General features: G+C 42.3%; 1 protein-coding gene across 1 annotated transcript in view; it reads right to left on the bottom strand.

Annotated features, from left to right (window-relative positions):
• The window catches only part of LOC144693984 (mediator of RNA polymerase II transcription subunit 12-like protein), a 590784-nt gene that overhangs the window by 501234 nt on the left and 70405 nt on the right, over nt 1–19145 (bottom strand). Inside the window, exon 6 of the mRNA XM_078564267.1 lies at nt 6921–7093. Within this exon, the coding sequence (XP_078420393.1) occupies nt 6921–7093 (173 nt within the window). The remainder of the gene's footprint in view (nt 1–6920; nt 7094–19145) is intronic.

Genomic DNA, 19145 nt, shown 5'->3' with positions numbered 1-19145 from the left:
CCAATAGGGGTTAACCCTTTGCTAGGACCGGCAAAGAAATGTCTTTGTTTTTTTTAAATTCATTCTTTCATGTTAATGAAAGAGCATCCCATTTTTTTTTGTGGGATGTGGCCATCGCTGGCAAGGGCAGCATTTTTTGCCCATCCCTAATTGCCCTTGAACCAAGTGGCCTGCTAGGCCATTTCAGAGCAGTTAGGAGTCAACCACGTTCTTCTAGGCCAGACCAGGTAAGGATGGCAGATTTCCTTCCCTTAAGGACATTAGTGAACCAGAAGGGTTTTTACAACAATCGATGGTCACCATTGCGGGGACTAGTTTTCAATTCTAGATTTCATTAACTGAATTTAAATTCCACCAGCTGCCGTGGTGGGATTTGAACCCGTACCCCCAGAGCATTAGCCTGGGCCTCTGGATTACCAGTCCATGACCACGATACAACCGGTTCCCCCCCATTTCTTACGAACATGCTAAGTGCATTTGCTACTAATATTGCAAAGCACAATTACCATGCAAAGAAGCTAAGAAATAGTCTTTTCCATTAATTGCTTTTGGATATTTGCATTTAGAAAGATGAATGTGAAGGATGGGGAATGGAGTAAAAGTCCCAATCCTGAACAAATTTAATCAGAGCATGCTAATTCAAATGGCAGAATCGCTTAAAAATCTTAATGCTTTATGGTTGAACACAGGGTTATAGTTCAGCAACTGTACCCAGCAAGTCATCCCTCCCCCATCACTCTGAGTCAACAAAACATTGTTTAAACAAACATATTCTACTAAAGGTGAAACCAACTGAAGAAGAGAGAGACAAACAGAAAGTGTGTTAATAATAATTCTTTTGTCAACGGTTCAGTTTCAAAAAGGGGAACTGAAGCCAAAACTCCTTTTTCAAGTCCCATTTGCTCGACAGCTGTGAGTTTCCAACCGATTTGCCCTGACATCCCCCTTTATACTGAAGAACAGCTTCTACATGAAGCGGCTCTGTAACGTGGCAGGGCTCCTGCTGTTATTTAATCTATTCCAATTGCACAGCTTTGACAAATTCCCCAGCATTAACAAGAAACAATCGTATAAAGAAAGTCACAACCGTAACTTTCCATTTTGACTCACATGTTCTTTGCTAACAGGAGGAGGTGAATAACGTGAATACTGTGCTGCCACTCACTATGGTGCCACCAAGCACTTATAGTTTCTTTTGCCAGTTTGAAAGATTTGATGCTGTAAGCATCACTCATGCTTCGAGAAGCATGCAATGCACCCCTGAGCTAGATCCACCCACTCCCATGCCATTTAAAACTGCAGAGCCGAAGTCAGGGCTGTAATATAAAAAGGGCTATAATTTTCTCTATATTCTTTTTGAGAATATGAGCGTCATTAAGAAAACCAGCACTTATTATGCATCTAAGTTGCTCTTGATAAGATACTGTTGGGCCTTCTTCCCCAACCTCTGTAGTCCATGTGGTGAATGTGCTCCAACAGTGCTGTTACGTAGGGCATTTCGGGAATTTGACTCAATGGTTTGGAGGGGAATTTGGAGGTGATGGTGTTCCCATGGCCCAGTTGCCCTTGTCCTTCTAGGTGGCAGAGCTTATGCACTTGAGACGTACTGACAAATAAATGGCCAGGCAGAGCCTCTACAGTTGTTTGCACCCATCATATTGCAGATGCAAAGCTCCTACCCACTGCCCATCAGAGGTGACCCGGGCCTGCAAAACTAGGAGAGTTGCATCAGCCAGTATCAAGGGGTAATCTAAATAAGCTTCTGCATTATTTTCTGCAAAAATATCTAATAAGGAATCAAGATAGCCACATGATATCAAGCCTGCACAAAACCATTTGTAAATTTCTCTCAGCATCGAGGATTTTCTTAATCCAACACTCCGTTATTACTAGCACCAGGAAGTTCTGCAAGTCAGTCAACTCTAACTATGGTGACCATAATGTATTGTACAGTGCAGAAAATAAATTAATAGCTCATAATTTTGTAAAATTTAATTGGGACAGATGTAACTCTAAACTCCAGAGGATTAAACGTGTTTTTAGTAGTCCTACCTATCCTAGTAGAAAATGCACATTAAATGAAGATCCAGTTCATAAAACCATCCAATATTATCTTTACTGTTCTGCGAGTATCAAGAGCATCTTTAGTCCACAACTTATACAAACCTGTTCATTTACCAAGCAAGATGCAAAACAGAAACCATATTTTGGATGGGTGGCAAGGAAATTAGAACATTGATATTGTACAATTTAAAGGTGCCATTTGAGAAACATTCAATACTTTTGCATATCCTTTGCATTTCTTATGCGGTAACTGACAAGTTAATTTGTTTTTTTTCTACACAAGCCTGCATTGTGGCGAGAAGCAAAGAAAGATAAAGAAGTGTTAACCAGCATGAGTGAAGTTTCCATCACATTATCTAGAGACAGGATATACTGTAACATCTCATCAAGATGCCTTCAACAAAACCTCCCAATCTTACCACTTCTACCACATAAAAGGACAAAGGCAGCAGGTGCACAGGGACAGCACCACCTTCAAATTCCCCTCCAAGCCACAGACCATCCTGACTTGGGACTTAAACACTATTCCTTCACTGTCACTGATCAAAATCTTAGAGCTCCCTACTTTAAGCACTGTGTGGACTGCAGCGATTCAAGAGAAGGCAGCTCACCACTACGTTCTCAAGGGAGGTTAGGGGTGGGCAAGAAGTGTTGGTCTCGTCAATTATGAAGCACACAGCGGCTTCTGTGAACTTGTATGAACGGCAGATAGAAGAAGCTGTTTCTCTTCCCAGGAACACCAGAGCATACCATTACTCCAAGATGAATGTAAATCAGAAGAAATCACAATCAAACATTAGTGCTCTGGTCAGAGCACAGCTTGAAAACCTCATCCAGTTCAGATCACTGTGACACTGAAATGCTGGAGACAATGCAGGAGAAAGCTGCAAGACTGGTCCCTAGCAACAAGTGAAAGGGACTGGAGCATCTTAGACATTTCAGCCTAAAAAAGGGGGGAGCCCAAGAGTGATCTGGTATATCATACACGATAGCTAAATATCGTAAAGAAAAGGTAATTAAAGCAAATTACATTAAACTAAATTGTAAGAGTTAGCACAAAGGGACACAGGTTCAAGCAAGTTAAGACTAGTATGGATAGTATCTATTGATCACTCTTCTTTCATGAAGAGCGATCAATACACGGAATAAAGAGCAGTGGTGAAAACTGCATGAATCATTTAAGGAATAAATGGTTGCAGCAATGTGAGGGCCCAAGGGTTTTTCTAGGTGGGTCATCTAGGATCAGTCGAATGACCATCCTCTTCGAGAATTATCTTGTGATTGTGTTGGGAGCATGATGGTTTCTCATCTCCTTCAGGCCCCTATTAGGAACCCAAGTATTTCTCTTAAGAAAGTCAAAGACAAAGAAAAAAAAAGACTTGCACTTATATTCCGCCTTTCACGACCTCCGGATTCCCAAAGCACTTTTGGAGCCAATTAAACACTTTCTGAAGCATAGTCACTGTGGTAATGTAGGAAACAGCAGTCAGTTTGTGCACAGCAAGATCCAACAAACAGAAATGAAATAATAATCAGGTAATCCAACTTTCCTATTCTTTTCTCTTTCCACCGATGCTGCCAGCCCTGCTACGTTTTTCCAGCACTTTCTGCTTTTATTTCAGATTTCCAGCACGTGCGGTATTTTGCTTTTAATCTATCCTTCTATATTGGTTGAGAAATAAATATTGGCCAGGACAATAAACAAGCTAGTCACGGTGCAACACTGGAGGATGGTTGGGGGCATCACACCCATCTTCCAAAGAAAGCAATAGGGAGGGACAGAAAATCTTTACTGCGCTGGGCAGTAACTTTCTCTTCCGTGAGAAGCATTCTCCGAAGAGTAGGATGAAACCTGTAATTCATGGACCACCTTAGGGCTTGGCATCGACTGTATTTTTTTTTTGTACGCATTCTTGCTTTCAAATGGTCATTGTATGTACTGCCAAAATCTTCAGCAGAATGGGAGGTTCTGTACCCAGCATCTATAGTAGCAGAGAAACCCCTCTATCCCTGACAGAGCCCTGCAGCATTCAATCACGGGGAGGGAGCAGTCTCTCTGCTGTACGTTCCACAAAATTGGTTTCTTTTACAAACCCATTATCATTGCATACCGACTGACACACATTGATCTCATGGGAATCTGGGGACAGAAAGGAAACAGGCTGCAGGGGGAAGCGGCTGTGATTCTAATTGAGTGAAAATTACAGATACAGCAGCTTTGCAACAGGCCGTATCCCATGTTGCAAGTTGTAATAGGGCTTGGTGCACTGAGGGTTATCCCTAGTTCATATTTTAAATGAGTGACCATGGTTGCAGAGTGCCTTTTGTGTAGATAACCTTGCAAGTTTCTTGCTTCTCTTGACAAGCACCCGCTTTTTGCGGGTGTCCGCCTATACAGGTTTTACCTGTAAGAATAAAGTTGCACCATCGCTAGCAATGATTTCTCTTTCCACTCCCACACATTAACCTCAGGAGCCCTTCCCAAAGAGATAAATCCTGGCCCCCTCCATCCACGTGCTGCCCTTGGGTAGCTTCCACAGGCACTGGGTCAGCTTGCACTGATTAGACCAAACTCTACCCTCTCACCACTGATCTTAACTTCTCCGTTACCTCTCTGTGCTATCAGATTACTTGCCCAACATCCGGTCTTCGATATGTCATAATTTCCTCCAGTTAAGCGCGAGGAAGAACGAGGTAATCATCAAGTCACAAATTCCATCATCCCAATTTCCCTCCCCGGCCACCATCTCAGGCTGAGCCAGACTGTTGACAACATGAGTGCTCTGCTGAAGCAAGTTTCCAAGTCCTCTGCACCACCACCTCCACCACCATAATATCGCCCACCTCCACCTCGGCCCATCTAGTCCAGACGCCATGATTCACATTTTTGTCACCTCCAGATTAGGCGACATAATTTTTTTTTTTAAATAAGCTGGTCATTCTTAAAATTTAGACCTTGGTTCAAAGGTCACGTGCTCTGCACTTAACACTTACAGTGGCAAAAAAGGCAGAACGTTATCAAAATGTTGGCATCACACGCAATTTTGTATCAAACCATTTGTCTGTATACAAACTCGTGAGCAATTACCTAACAATCCTTCTGGAAGACTCGCTCCCTTTCAACATTTGCCCAAGGAAATAATTGCTGTCAATTTAGAAAACTTGGGTGTTTAGTTTTTCCTCTTCCCAAGCAACCCACCACCGCCTTACATTTTCTTTTCTCTTTAAAATCATATTTCCAGTTTTTGTAGAAAGTACTTTTTCGACATTCAGAATCATAGCCACCATAGGAATTACACAGCCTTGTAAGGGAATGCTCCAATCTATCCGGCCAGTCTCAACATCTGAAAAATTCCCTCCTTCCTTCCAAACATTTATCCAGTTCTCTCCTGAATTTGCTAGCCCTGTCTGCTTCCATTCCTGGGAAATCTAATCACCAACTTCCATGTAACGGAAGGGGGATCATAGGGGACATGGCCAAGCATGCCAAACAGGCAGAAGTACATTTGTTACTCATTATGTGATACGCATGATATTCAGTTGATGGTACTGAGTATGAGGCAAAGTGTGTAACAGGTGTCCGAGGCTATACCAGCTGCTTTCCATTCTTGCCCATGTCCAATTCTTGCCAAAACTTCTCTAACTGGATGTCTGAGGAGGCTTGAGCGTGTATTTACAAAGAATGTTGTGTTCCTCCACATTCTAATGAACAAGTGCTGCCCTCCTTTCCACTCCTCCTCAATCCAGCCTGAAACACTAGCACAGCAGGCTGCGTTGCCATGGTTTGGTCACAGATTGTGACTGTACCCAACATAAAAGGCACTGAAGATAAATGAAATCATATCTGCAATTAAAATCATCTCAGGTTAATGCCAACACAAGACTCTCTCACACAGGAAGGCACGTTTTCACTCCAAAATCTCTTCCCTCCCAAAATGGCAGTAGCATGATGGCTAAAGATCATGCGCAATGTCAAGCTGCTACAGAAGTAATGATGAGCAGAATCATTTCCCATTGAATTTTGCAGTGTGCACCCGTCACCTTAGTGTCTGTGAGTCGACCTTGTGGCACAGTGCTAGTGTCCCTACTACTCTACTCAAATCGCTTGCAATAAAGGCTAACATATCATTTGCCCTCCTAATTGCTAGTTGCACCTGCATGTTAGCTTCCAGTGATTTATGAACAAGAACACCCAGGTCCCTTTGGACATCAACAATTCCCGATCTCTCCCTATTTAAGAAATACTCTGCATTTCTACTTTTCCTGCCAAAGTGGATGGCTTCACGTTTTTCCAGATTATATTCCATCTGCCATGCTCTTGCCCACTCACTTAGCCTATCTAAATCCCCTAGAAGCCTCTTTGCATCCCCCTCACAACTGACATTCCCACCAAGTTTTGTGTCATCAGCAAGCTTCGAAATATTACAATTGGGCCCAGCATCCAAATCATTGATTTCATTGAATCATTGATGGTCAGCGACTGTCAGAAGCTGTATAATCGTACCCCAGCCCTTCAGTTCAGGAAGAGGAGACTGGGACGTTTCAGCTCCTCCTGATCAATATGGTCTTGTTACCTGGAGGGCTTGCAACTTCCAGGCTTGTCCTGGAGTGTCCAGGAATTTAAGATTAATCTTCAGGACACTGCCGCGAATAGCCCAAGAGAAAAATCATAGGGGCATGAAAAGAAAGTGAAAAGATTATTCATTTTCTTTGAATACTCTTACTAGTTATTAAAAAAAAACAATGGAGATGGGGGAAGGGGAGAAAATGCTATTTGACCGAGTGGGGCTGTTGGAGGCAAGAGGCCATGTGACAGAGCCTCCAGGAACACATCCAGAGTTGGATACGCTAGTTACCTGGAACATGTAAAATGCCAGCTTCTCATTGTACTCCCACTGTTTTATTGCTTGATCCACCTCCGGAGGCACTGTTGTTGTAGATGGAGGACCTTGACCAGAAGGCCCGTGATAATATTCAGCAATTTTAGCCAGCTGTTCGCGAAGGTACCTTGTCAAAATCTGAGTCCATTCTGTAAAGGGAGGAGGGAGAAGCAGAATTAATCAAGGTAAGACTTCAAAAGGAACATTCCAACTCAAAGTGGAAAGTCCCTGATGGCCTGCATCCTAGAAGGCTTAGTGGAAGTCCAAAAGAAGGCATCAGAGGCTCTGGCCACAGTCTTTCTAAACATCCTTGGATATGAAAGTTGTGCCAGATGTTGCCAATGTAATAAACTTTTTTCACAAGAGATAAACCAGATAATGAGATAATGCAGACCAGTCAATCCCACATGATAGTGAAAAGCCTCTAGGTGCCATGACAATGATAAAATTAACGCTCACCTCGAAAAACACATATTTGAAAAAGGCAAGGTGCATCTACCACACTATTCTGAGCACGTTTGAACCATAAGGAGGGTTTCAAGCAACAGCAACTGCTCAGACATCCAAGCAGAATGAAATACAGCAGCATTGTTGACCATTAACATCTGCATCAGTATCAATGGTGCATTGCCTCCCCGGAGGCAGTCAACGAAATCACAAAGTGATGCTCTGTTCCTCCAAAAGGTATGTATGTTGCCTTGTTCATTCTAAACTACAACTGCAGAGGCAACTGAATAGCACAAGCAGAGTGGAATACTCTTATTTCAGACTATGAAGCTATTAGTTCACACTTCATGCAGTGCAGGTGGGCATCAACCATTCAAAGAGTAGTAAGTTCTGCAGGTGAAATGACTCCCTTAAACCAGCCAACAAAAAAGTCATTCATCTCATTCCCATTTATGGGCAGAACAGGTGCCTTGTTTGTTGACTTAACAGTAGCCACACGCCAAAGTTAAATTCACTGTGCAAAAACTTTTGAGTCATTTTGATATCAGCATCATATTAATCCTAATATAAAATTGCATTGCAAACCAGCTTACCTTTTCCACACAAATCTCAATCAATGCATCCAATGCCTACATTTTGACATACATTCATGAAGATGGGTGAGATAGTTCATTGCACTATTTTTTAAGATCAAAAATAGGATAAAAATTGCAAACCTTTAATGTTAGGCTGTTAGGGAATGGGATGGAGGGTCTATCTGCAACACTAGCACTGAGGTTTAGGAAGTGCTGAAAGATCGGATCTGCATAACTGTCACCATAGTCTAGTGGATTAGCAGAACTCACATCTTAACTAATGAATCCCAAAATGCATTCTGAACAAAGTGGATCAATCGTTCTCGAGTGGCCATTTTAACAAACGTTTTTTTGAGAGGTTAAATTCAAGCGATTTTTTTTCAAGTATATTAGCTGCAGAGAGCATCATACAAATGCAGTCACTCTGGGATGTCCAGAGATTGTGTAGGTAGCTCTGAAGTAGGGCAAGAATAATTCCAAGAGTAAAGCGGATATTCCATGACAAAAAAAAATAAAAATTTAAGTTTTACATCTTGAAGTGATCCTCATCAAGATATATGGGTGTTTTAAGATCAATCAAGACAACATTAGTGGACACGAATATACAGACACTAGAAGGATACATTTGTTGAAATGATAAATATTTGGAATCATTTACCAAGCCTGGTCATCTGTAAGTGACAAAACGTTATAGAGATATTCAAAATACAACTGAGTGAAGCCCTGACTGAGTATTGGAGAGATGAGCTTCAATGCGCGAAATTATTATTTTCTCCTCCAACTCTTTGAAGTTAAATAAGAACATTTAACGACACAACTGGATAGCTTCGTTATCTTGGATAAATGCTTATATATAAAAATTTCTGGTTAACTTTTTCAAATTGATTTAAACATTTTTCAACAGTGGCAACTCGGGTGCATTTTGCAATTGTGGTTTTCATTTTCCACACAGGCTGCACTTAATTACACAGAGATTACCAACTCCCTCTGTGGCATTAATAAAATCAACCAATCAGTAAAGACCAGCTCAGAACAAAGACCTAAATATAGGTTCCCCACCAGGGGTAAAACTTGTGATTTTACAAAATGCTTCTGACCAAAAAGGGTGAAGGGACTCTCAACTGATCAAAAAATATGTTCGGTTATCCACACCACTGTTCTGATTCAAAAATGTGCATGTTCAAAAAAAATTAATTCCATTTCGTTTATATTCGTGTATGAAGAGTTTTCCAATCACTGCCAAGATTAAATATGTTATTTATGACATAATAGTCAATGACAGTGACCTTTCCAATAGTTAAATAAACAGCAAATCATCTTAGTCATGAAGAACACAAGCATTTTTAGGAAGAGTTAAAGGCCATTAAACACAACCAGACCATGCCTTTTGGTCAGCCCCCACATATGTCAATTATCTGCTCATATCCCTCAATCCATTCCCATTCCAGAAACCCATCACACTGGTTTCTCAAATCATTATTGCTGGCTGCTTCAATTCGTTTACTAGTGAGTGATTCAGGTTCTGCCTGAAAGGGTCATCGAAGCAGATTCAACGGTAACTTTTAGGGCATCGGATAAATATTTGAAATGGAAACATATGGGGAAAGAGCCAAAGAGAGCGACTAATTGGAACGCTGCAGCTCTCCCAGAGACCGGCACAGGCAAGATGGACCAATGATCCCCTCGTGTCGTATGATTCTATTCTATAAAGTCTTGTAATTTGGTTGAAGACGCTTTGCTTGGATTTCTCTTTTCGTGATTTTTAAATTCGAGTTTCTTGGAAAGCACAGGCCAGCTTGTCAACTGTGTCGTGCTTGTTCACATTTCATGCCCAGCTTATTATATACCATGCGTACAAGACCAAAACTTCTGGATCTTCTCCAATAGGATGGATAAAAGCAGTTCCACTTGTAATAAAGCACACACAGAAACAGGTCTGTGCCCATGTTTATGCTCCACACAAGCCTCCTCCAATCTGACTTCATCGAACCCAGTCTCCACATCTTTCTAAAACAGAAATAAAAAGTGCTGGTAATACTCAGCAGGTCAGACAGCATCTGTGGAGGGAGAAACAGAGTTAACCTCTCAGGTCAAGGACCTTTCATCTTTCTACTTCTTTTTCCCTCTGGATCTCGTCTAGCTCTCCCTTGAATGCATCTATGCTATTCTGCTCAATCACTCCTTGTGAAAGCGAGTTTCATATTCTGATCCCTAGGTATAGAAGTTTTTTCCTGAATTCCGCATTGGATTTATTTGTAACTATCTTATATTTATGGTCCCTAGTTTTGAATTCTTCTGTGTCTATCAAAATCTTTTTATGCTTTGAAAGACCTCTTACCCCTTAGCCTCCTCTTGTCCAGAGAAAAGAAACTGTTCATTCTTTCCTGATAGTTATAACATCTCTTTTCTGGAATTTTTTAAAAAAGGGAGTGTTCCCTTAAAAGTAAGAGAAAAGAAACAGTTTGAAGTTGAAAGTACCATTTGGCTTTCTAACTCAATTATAGTCAAATAGATTGTGGATTTCTTAAAGACCATATGTTGGACTGTCAACTCTATTTCCGCAGTTACTAGAAGTTATAAGGAAAGGATATGGGGATTGAAATAAAAGATCAGCCTTGATCTTATTGAATGGCAAAGCATGCTCGAAGGGCCGAATGACCTCCTGCAGCTCCCATTTGTTACGCCCTCACATGTGTAGCAGTGATGATGCTTTCACAACAAATGGAAGAACTTTCACGGCATAAAAAAAAGTGTTCGGAAAGTAAAATGAGCAAAAAGAGTGACGCAAACTGATTTACAACATCAGAAGCACAGTCATACCAAAGGAGTTTTTACAGAGGGTTAAATTAAGCATTGATATGGCAGGTGCCTGATCGTATGGATGCATACAACATGGTGAGTGCCCATGCCAGAAATCGACATGCAAAACCAAGGATGCACTTGCGAATAGGTCAAATTTGGGATGAACAGAATGCTGCATGTCACTTGAAGGAGGTTTCAGCATAACGGCATGAAACAGAGAAGTCTCAGGTTTTCTTTTCACCAAAAGGGTTTTTAATCATGGGGAACTCCATGCAGGACATCTGTTCTCAGGCTAATTGAGAGCACTTTTTTCACAGTAAAAGGACAAAGGGTGGAGTTTAAAAAAAAATACCCACAAAAAACAGAATGTTACCGCCAATATGAAACAAATACACTCCAAGGGAACTCCCCTAACTTGGATCACTCCACTACATCTGTTCTTGTGGTTGGTTACAAGTATAAAAGATATTTATGGGTTTGCACAAAGGATGCCCGTAAATGAGGCACTCAAGACTAGATTGGAGAGGGGGGGGGGGGGCGCTGCTGGAGAAGTAAGGGGGAGGGTAAAAGTTATTGTAGGCTGCAATAGGAATAAAAAGCCCAATACAAATTAAGTAACACAATTGCACAAATTAAGTAACAAAAGCTGCAAAGAAAACAAAGGAGGACTTGCATTTATATAGCGCCATTCATAAGCATTGCAAAGCAGTTAAACTGCTTCTTGAGGTGCAGTCACTGTTATAATGTAGAGGCGGCCAATTGCGCACAGCAAGCTCCCAGAAACAGCAAAGTGATATTGACCAGATGATTTTTTTTTTTAAATGCACTGTCGGTCAGGGAATAAACATTGGCCACAACACAAGGTTTTTTGGAAAGGGCAGAAAACTGGAGTTGAGTTAGATGATGATCAGCCATGATCTTAGTGAATGACAGAGCAGGCTTGAGGGGATGCACTCCCGCTACTATTTCCTATGTTCTAGGACACTGGGAAGAACTCCTCTGCTCGTTTTTTTTATGTTTACTCAAGCGAGCTTTAAGTCTCATCTGAAAGACAGTGCAGCACTCCCTCAACACCACAAGAGGGGTAACAGCATTGATTTTGTGCTCAAATCTCAAGAGTGGGGTTTGAACCCACAGCCTTCTGACTACCCACTGGCTCACAGACGACACCGTGTACAACAGCCTGAGAGAATGTGAATTGATAAGGGGGCCAGTCATACAGAGGTGTCACCGTAGGGGACTAATGAACCTCGATGTCGGTCATCAATTGCATTCAGATAAGTCAGGAACTGTATCAAGCTGAGTCAACTCATCTAAGCTACTAGACAAGAGAGAAATGAACCAATGAAGAACTCTGATCAGCGAGTGTAACTTACCACTGAGTGAAGAGTGGGATCACCAGAAATTTGTCCCACTCCTACAACTTAGGAGAAAACACAAAGGAAAACATTTCAAAAATATAAATTGTCTTAAGATACACATTTTAAAAGATTTATTTTAATAAAGGATTTCTATGAAAGCAAACAGCTTTCAATCGACTTTGATGAGTCATGATGCTGTGCATCATTTCAATCAGAGGGTAGGAGGAGGCCATTTGGCCCATCGTGCCTGTATTGCCGCTGAAAAAGCTGTCCAATTAACCCCCACTACCCTGCTCTTGTCAAACGCCACCGGTATTACAAATATTAGCGTAACAACAACCGCAAGTTATCTGTAGAACAGGATCTGAAAAGCCACGTCAGGTATACTGGCTTTTTAAACTCTATTTTTACTCTTGACATCCCTATACTTCTTTGGTTTAGTGCAGAAGTCAGCAGGTCACAAACATGTCCTTCTCTACGCCTGCCAAAAAGAAACTGAACGTTGGATAATACATTTACACAAAATATCTTCAAAAACTTCAGAAAGACAGGAACGTTGTAATCAAGGCAAAGCCTGTGAACACCTTTCACAGAATCTTCAGTTATTTCAACCGACTGCATCCCAAACACATTTGTCCAATGCTCATTGTCTTCATCGTCCAAGGTCTAATCGTAAGAATCCTCTTCATCTTTAATCATGGGGTGCCAAGTAATACGCATATGTACCATGTCAGAAATCTTGCACCACTGGATGGATATCTGCAGAAATGCAGAGCTTGACTGTTAAGGGAGAGAGGGGTTGCATGAAGAGGTTCAGGTGCTTTCATTCACCTAGAGGCAATGGCTCAACTGTCATGTCCTATTCTATGTAGTAAACCACATCAGAATGGAAAACGTGGATTAAAGGAGCTTGGTATCAGTGAAAGTTAACAGCAAGAGATCAGGACGTCAGCCCTCCCATGTCGTATTAAAGCCTAAATGGGGTAGGAGAATTTAAATGGGGCTGTGGAGCAAAACGACCTAAAGGTACAGATTAACAAGTCATTAGAAGGAGCAGTGAGGGCTAACAAGGCCGCAGGAAATGAAAACAAGGGACTGGGGTTCATTCCTAGATGGATAGAATTGAAAAGCAGAGACATTCGGCTGGATGTTCTGCACCCGCCCGCCGCCACGGTCCTCCCGTCCCGCCGCCGCGGTCCTCCCGTCCCGCCGCCGCGGTCCTCCCGTCCCGCCGCCACGGTCGTCCAGTCAATGGGCTCCTGGCGGGGGCGCTGCCTTACCCGCGGCGGGGTTGCAAATTCCCGGCCATTATGTCAGAACTTTACATAATCTTTGCTAGGCCACACTTCTGATTTGCCAGGATAGACGTAGAGAAGAAGTTTCCATTTCTGGTCAAGTCCAAAATGAGAGGTCATAAATAGGATAGCATAAATCACGGTGTATAGATCGGCCCAGCGTAAAAGTTGATGCCATTTTTCCAGCACCAAAAATCAGGTTTTTGCCTATAATCAGCATATAAGTTGACCCCCTTTACAGCCACATTAGCCCCTTTATTCACATTAGTAGTAGGCCTCAATTTTCATCCTACAAACGCATGTTTTACCCATACTTATAACCAGGCCTAAGGAATCAAGCAAGCTCTACAGGCTGTGACGTGAAGATGCACGGGAGATTAAGACACGCCCACTCATTGCATCGGATACCAATGACATTTCAAAATGGCGGCCACCCTTGGCGGCGGTTCACTTTTATACTCAGTTGTATAAGTCAACCAATACTTTCGGAGGGATTTTTCAAGGCTTCAAAGGTTCACTTATACCCCGACATCTATAGTAGTCACAAATAAATCCAATAAGTAATTCGGGAAAACCTCTTAATCCAGAGAGCGCTTAGGACGCGAAACGTGCTACCACAAATATTTTGTGTCTGTCTTCACAGTGCAAGAGACAAACTGCATACCAGAAATAGAGGGTAACCAAGGGGCTAAAAAGAGTGAGGAAATTAAAAGGTAATTAATATCAGCAGAGAAAAAGTATTGGAGAAACTTAAGGGACTAAGATCTAATGAATCTCCAGGGCCTGATTGGCTACATTCTTGGGTTCTAAAAGAGGTAGCCGCAGAGGCAGTGGGGCAAGTAAACAGGAGCGGAGAGCCAATGCAATGGCGACTGCCACTCCTCAGAAGATTCGGCTCATTACTCTGGAAAGGGTCATTTGCATCAGAAGCACATAACCAGCCTCTACACACAAAAGTTTGCATCAATTGTTTTATGATTATTCTTTGAGTAGATACAGTGCAGGCTCCAGGAATTTATTATTAGACCTTTTTTAGTTACAAAAAATATAAACTGTGTGAAATATCTTGCTTGTGCAAACAGATATATGGCGAAAATTGGGATGCCATAAACCCTGAGCTCTTTCAATGTCATCCTGCTATAACTCAGGCAGGAGGGGTGGAAATTAAACTGGGCACATTATACGCCAAGTCCCAGCCAACTTTCGGAGTTCCTGTGGTGCAATTTTGGATGGACCATCCACCACATCCTTAACAACAGGTGAGATTAGAAGGGGCCAGGCTGATATGAGGAACTGCGCTAACCTAGCAGCAGGTTGGGGCAGGTTTGGCAGACAATACATCCAGTAAGAAGAGGTAGCACGCACATAGAGAGGGCACAGATTTAAAGTAATTGGCAAATGAGGCAAAAAGGATACGAGAAAAAAACTTTGTGCAGTGAGGGGTTAAGGTCTGGAATGCACCGCCTGAGGGTGCAGTGGAGGCAGGTTCAATCGAAACATTCAAAAAGGGAATTAGGCTGCAGTCTGAAAAGGAAGAGTGTGCAGGGTTACAGGGAGAAGGCAGGAGAATGGCACGAAGTGAACTACTAATTCGTAGAGCTAGTGCAGATACAAGGGGTCAAGTGGCCTCCTTCTGTGCTGTAACAATTCTGTGATTCTGCACTGGTCACCATTCTCCAAAATTCACTAGATCCTAAAATGATACCAGCAGTTTGGAAGTTAACAAACATAACACCGTTATTTAAGAAAGGAGGAAGAAAGAAAACAGGTCAGTTAGGCCTGACATCAGTCGTTGGGGAACTACTGGAATCTATTCTTAAGGAAGTCTTAACAAAGCACTTGGAAAATCACAGTATGATCAGACAAAGTCAACATAGTTTTACAAAAGGGAAATTGAGCTTGGCAAAATTATTCAAGATTTTTGAGGATGTAACTAGTAGGGTAGATAAAGGGGAACCAGTAGCTGTAGTATATTTGGATTTCTAAGAGGCATTCAGTAAGGTGCCACACAAAAGGTTAATACACAAGATAAGGGCTCATGGAGTTGGGGTAATATACTCTTGTTGGAAGATTGGTTAACAGACAAGTAGAGTGTAAAAATAAACAGAGCAGGAGATTGGTTAACAGACACATAGAGAGCAAGAACAAACAGGGTATTTTCAAGTTGGCAGACTGTCATTAGTAGAGTCACAATGATCAGTGCTGGGGCCTCAGCAATTTACAATCTTTATTAATGATTTAGATGAAGAGAGAGAGGTATCTCAGTTTGCTGATGATACCAAGCTAGGCGGGAATGTAAGCTGTGAGAAGGACAGAGACTACAAAGAGATATAGACAGGTTAAGTGAGCGGGCAACAAGGTGGCAGATGGAAAAGTGGGCAAGTGTGAGGTTATTCACTTTGGTTGTAAGAATAGGAAAACAGAATATTTTTTCAAAAGGCATAAAACTTGGAAACGTTGATGTAAGAAGGGCTTAGGTGTGCTTGTACAAGGGACACAAAGGTAGCATGCAGGTACAGCAAGCAAGTAGGAAGGTAAATGGCATGTTGGCCTTTATTGCAAGGAGATTGGAGAACACAAGAACAAGGAAGTCTTGCTACAATAGCACAGGGCTTCCGTGAGACCACACCTGGAGTACCGAATATGTTTTTGGTGTCCATTTTTAATGAGGGATCTACTAATATTGGAGGCTGTGCAGCAAAGGTTCACTAGATTGGTCCCTGGGATGAAAGGATTGCCCTTTGATGAGATGCTGAGTAAATATAATCTCTGGAGTTTTGGAGAATGAGAGGTGATTTCATTAAAACATACAAAATTCTGAAGGAGCTTGCCAGAGTAGACACAGAGGTTGCTTCCCTTGGCTGAGACATTATAGAACACAGGGGCACAGTACCAAGATCATTTAAGATGGAGATGAGGAGAAATTTCTTCACTCAAATGGTTGTGAATCTTTGAAATTCTCTATCCAAGAGGGTGTGGAAACTCCATCGTCGAATATATCCAAGGATGAGATAGACAGATTTGTGGTATCTCAGGGCATTAAGGGCTATGGGGTACGGGTGGAAAAGTGGAGCTGAGGCAAACCAGCCTAATCATATCGAACAGCACAGCAGGCTCAAGGGGCCTTATGGTCTACTCCTGCTCCCACTTCTTAAGTTCTTATGTAGTTAAGGTGAGTTGCAAGGATGCATTTAAGGGGAAGCAAGCTAAACATTTCCAGTCCTTTTCCCTCATGTTAAGTGCTGACAGGGTTAGATGAAGGAAGGTGAAGGTGGCTCTTGTGGACCATGGACCAGTTGAATCGAAGGCCTGTTCTGTGCTGGAATTTCCATGTAAGTAATTTGGCAAAGTAAAAAGAACCAGATATCAGCAGATGGTGAAGGTCATATTTCTCCCCCTCCAACTGTTACAAAAAAAATTAAAATCCAAGCGATCAGTTGTCTCTGCCATTTCCCTCTCATCCTCTAGCCCAGAGGGCCAAATGTTCTGAGGATACCCCCACCCTACTCTCAAACTTGCATTTTTCTCCAACTCGCTTCCCATCTCCCCTTATGTCCTCTTCAAGCTGACCATGTCTAAGAGACCCACCTCCTGCTCTCTCAAACCTATTCTCACTAACTTGATGACCTGCAAAATTCACTTCCTGGATTCCACATTAGCTGATATTGTTAACAGTTCTCTCTCCTTGGGTACTGCATCCCTCTCCTTCAAATCTGCCATTACCAGCTCTCTCTCAAAAAAAACCCTTGATCCCACCATCTTTGCAAACTATCGCCCCATCTCCAAAATCCTTGAACATGCTATCACCTCCCAAATCTATGGCCAGATTTCCCAGAACAAAAGTTTGAATCCCTCCAAACTCCTGTCACGGTTACGAAATAGCTCTTATCAAAGTTACAAATGACGTCCGATGTAACTGTGAGAAAGGTAGACTTTCCCTCCTCGTCCTTCTCGATCTGTCTGCAACCTTTTACATGGTTGACCACACCATTCTCCTCCAACGCCTCTTCAATAGCATTCAGCTGGGTGGGACTGCTCTTACCTGGTTCCACTCTTCGCTATCTAGTTGTATCCAGAATATCACTTCCAATGGTTTCTCTTCCTATTCCCGCACAGTCACCTCTGATGTCCCCCAAAGATCTATCCTTGGCCCCTGCTATTTCTCATCTAAGTGATGCTCCTCGATTACACCATCTAAAGGCACAGCATTGGCCTCCAGATGCAAGCTGAGGACACCCAGCTCTACCTCACCACCAATGTTCCCTCTAAGCTGCACAGGCACATGACCGCCAGTAACTTGGAAGTTGCTGTGCAGGCCGTGCACAGGTAGTCCCCTTTAAGGTATGGTGTTAAACAATTTAAAGATCCTGCATAGTTACATGAATAGGCCACACTCAACTTTAAAACTCTAGAGGATGTTCCTCACCACCACCCCTCTCAACCCCCCCACTGCCTCTAAATCTCAACTTAACTAAATTACAGGACCTTACAGGGGTATTTAATATGCTGACACCACTTAAACCACACAGACCAGGTTCATTTCCTATCGACTCCTAGAGGTCAAAATTCAAGGCTGCTCTGAGGCTTCAGGTCACACCCCTTCATCTTTAACCTTTAAAAAAAGGGTTAAAATGTTGCCTGTCCAGTTATTAATTTGATCTTTAAAGGAAAAGATCCCTTATAGCGAGAGATCTTCTCAGAATCTTCACTTTCCAATTACCTTCACCATTTTGAGTGTCAATACAGTTGCACGAAGAATGGCTCCCACAAAATTTACAACCAGAAAGTTACCAGAAAGAACTAGTATTCGTGGACTTTATCTCAGTCCTGAAAGTTGTCATACCAATTTGTTTATCTTAATTTGCAAATGTCCAAAGATCATCTCCCGCTCCACTGTTGGATCTTTCAGGGAAAACTCTGGTCACGTGCAAAAAACAGGTCCCAGGATATCCCTGTCACTAATACCTTGATACGTTTTTCGATTCTGTACATCATCCATAGTCATTATGACCAAGTTTCAGCATCTCTGACTTTACTTTGGAAATGTTAACTCATTCACCAGATACTGACTGACCTGCAGAGCGTTTCCAGTATTTTCTGGTTTTGTTCCCCCATTTCCCAATCTTCGGAGTGACAGTGATAATTCGGGACAGGTTTGTACTTACAGGCCTAGTCCCACTGGAGCCAGAATTGAGACTGTTCATGTTACAAGGACACAAGAAATGGGAGCAGGAGTAGACCATATGGCCCATTGAGCCTGCTCCGCCATTCAATACAACCATGGCTGATCTCAGGCTTCAACCTCATTTTCCCGCCCGCTCCCCAAATCCCTCAATTCCCTCAGATACAAAAAACACCTGTCTAAATGTGTTCAATGATGGGTATCCACAACCCTCTGGGGTAGAAAATTCCAAAGGTTCATAACCCTTTGAGTGAAGTAATTTCTCCTCATCTCAATCCTAAATGATTGGCCTCTTATCCTGAGCCTATGCCCCCAGGTTTTAGATTCCCTGACCAGCAAAAACAATCTCTCAGCACACAGAGTCTGACAGCCAGCAGACGGAGGAGTCTTTCATCCCTTCCAGACTGGGCTGCATTTGAACTGAGGTTCCAATGGTGAAAAGCCAGCAACAATGTCACTGCTTCTACCATTGACTATCTGACCAGTGACCTATAAACATTGGCCCTGTTCACCCATTGCCCAGGTCTTGCTAACCTATA

The sequence above is a fragment of the Cetorhinus maximus genome, chromosome 19 (assembly GCF_964194155.1).
Source record: "Cetorhinus maximus chromosome 19, sCetMax3.hap1.1, whole genome shotgun sequence".
Taxonomy (NCBI): Eukaryota; Metazoa; Chordata; class Chondrichthyes; order Lamniformes; family Cetorhinidae; genus Cetorhinus; species Cetorhinus maximus.
The sequence above is the reverse complement of the archived record's forward strand: the minus strand, read 5'-3'. Positions and strand labels throughout refer to the sequence as shown.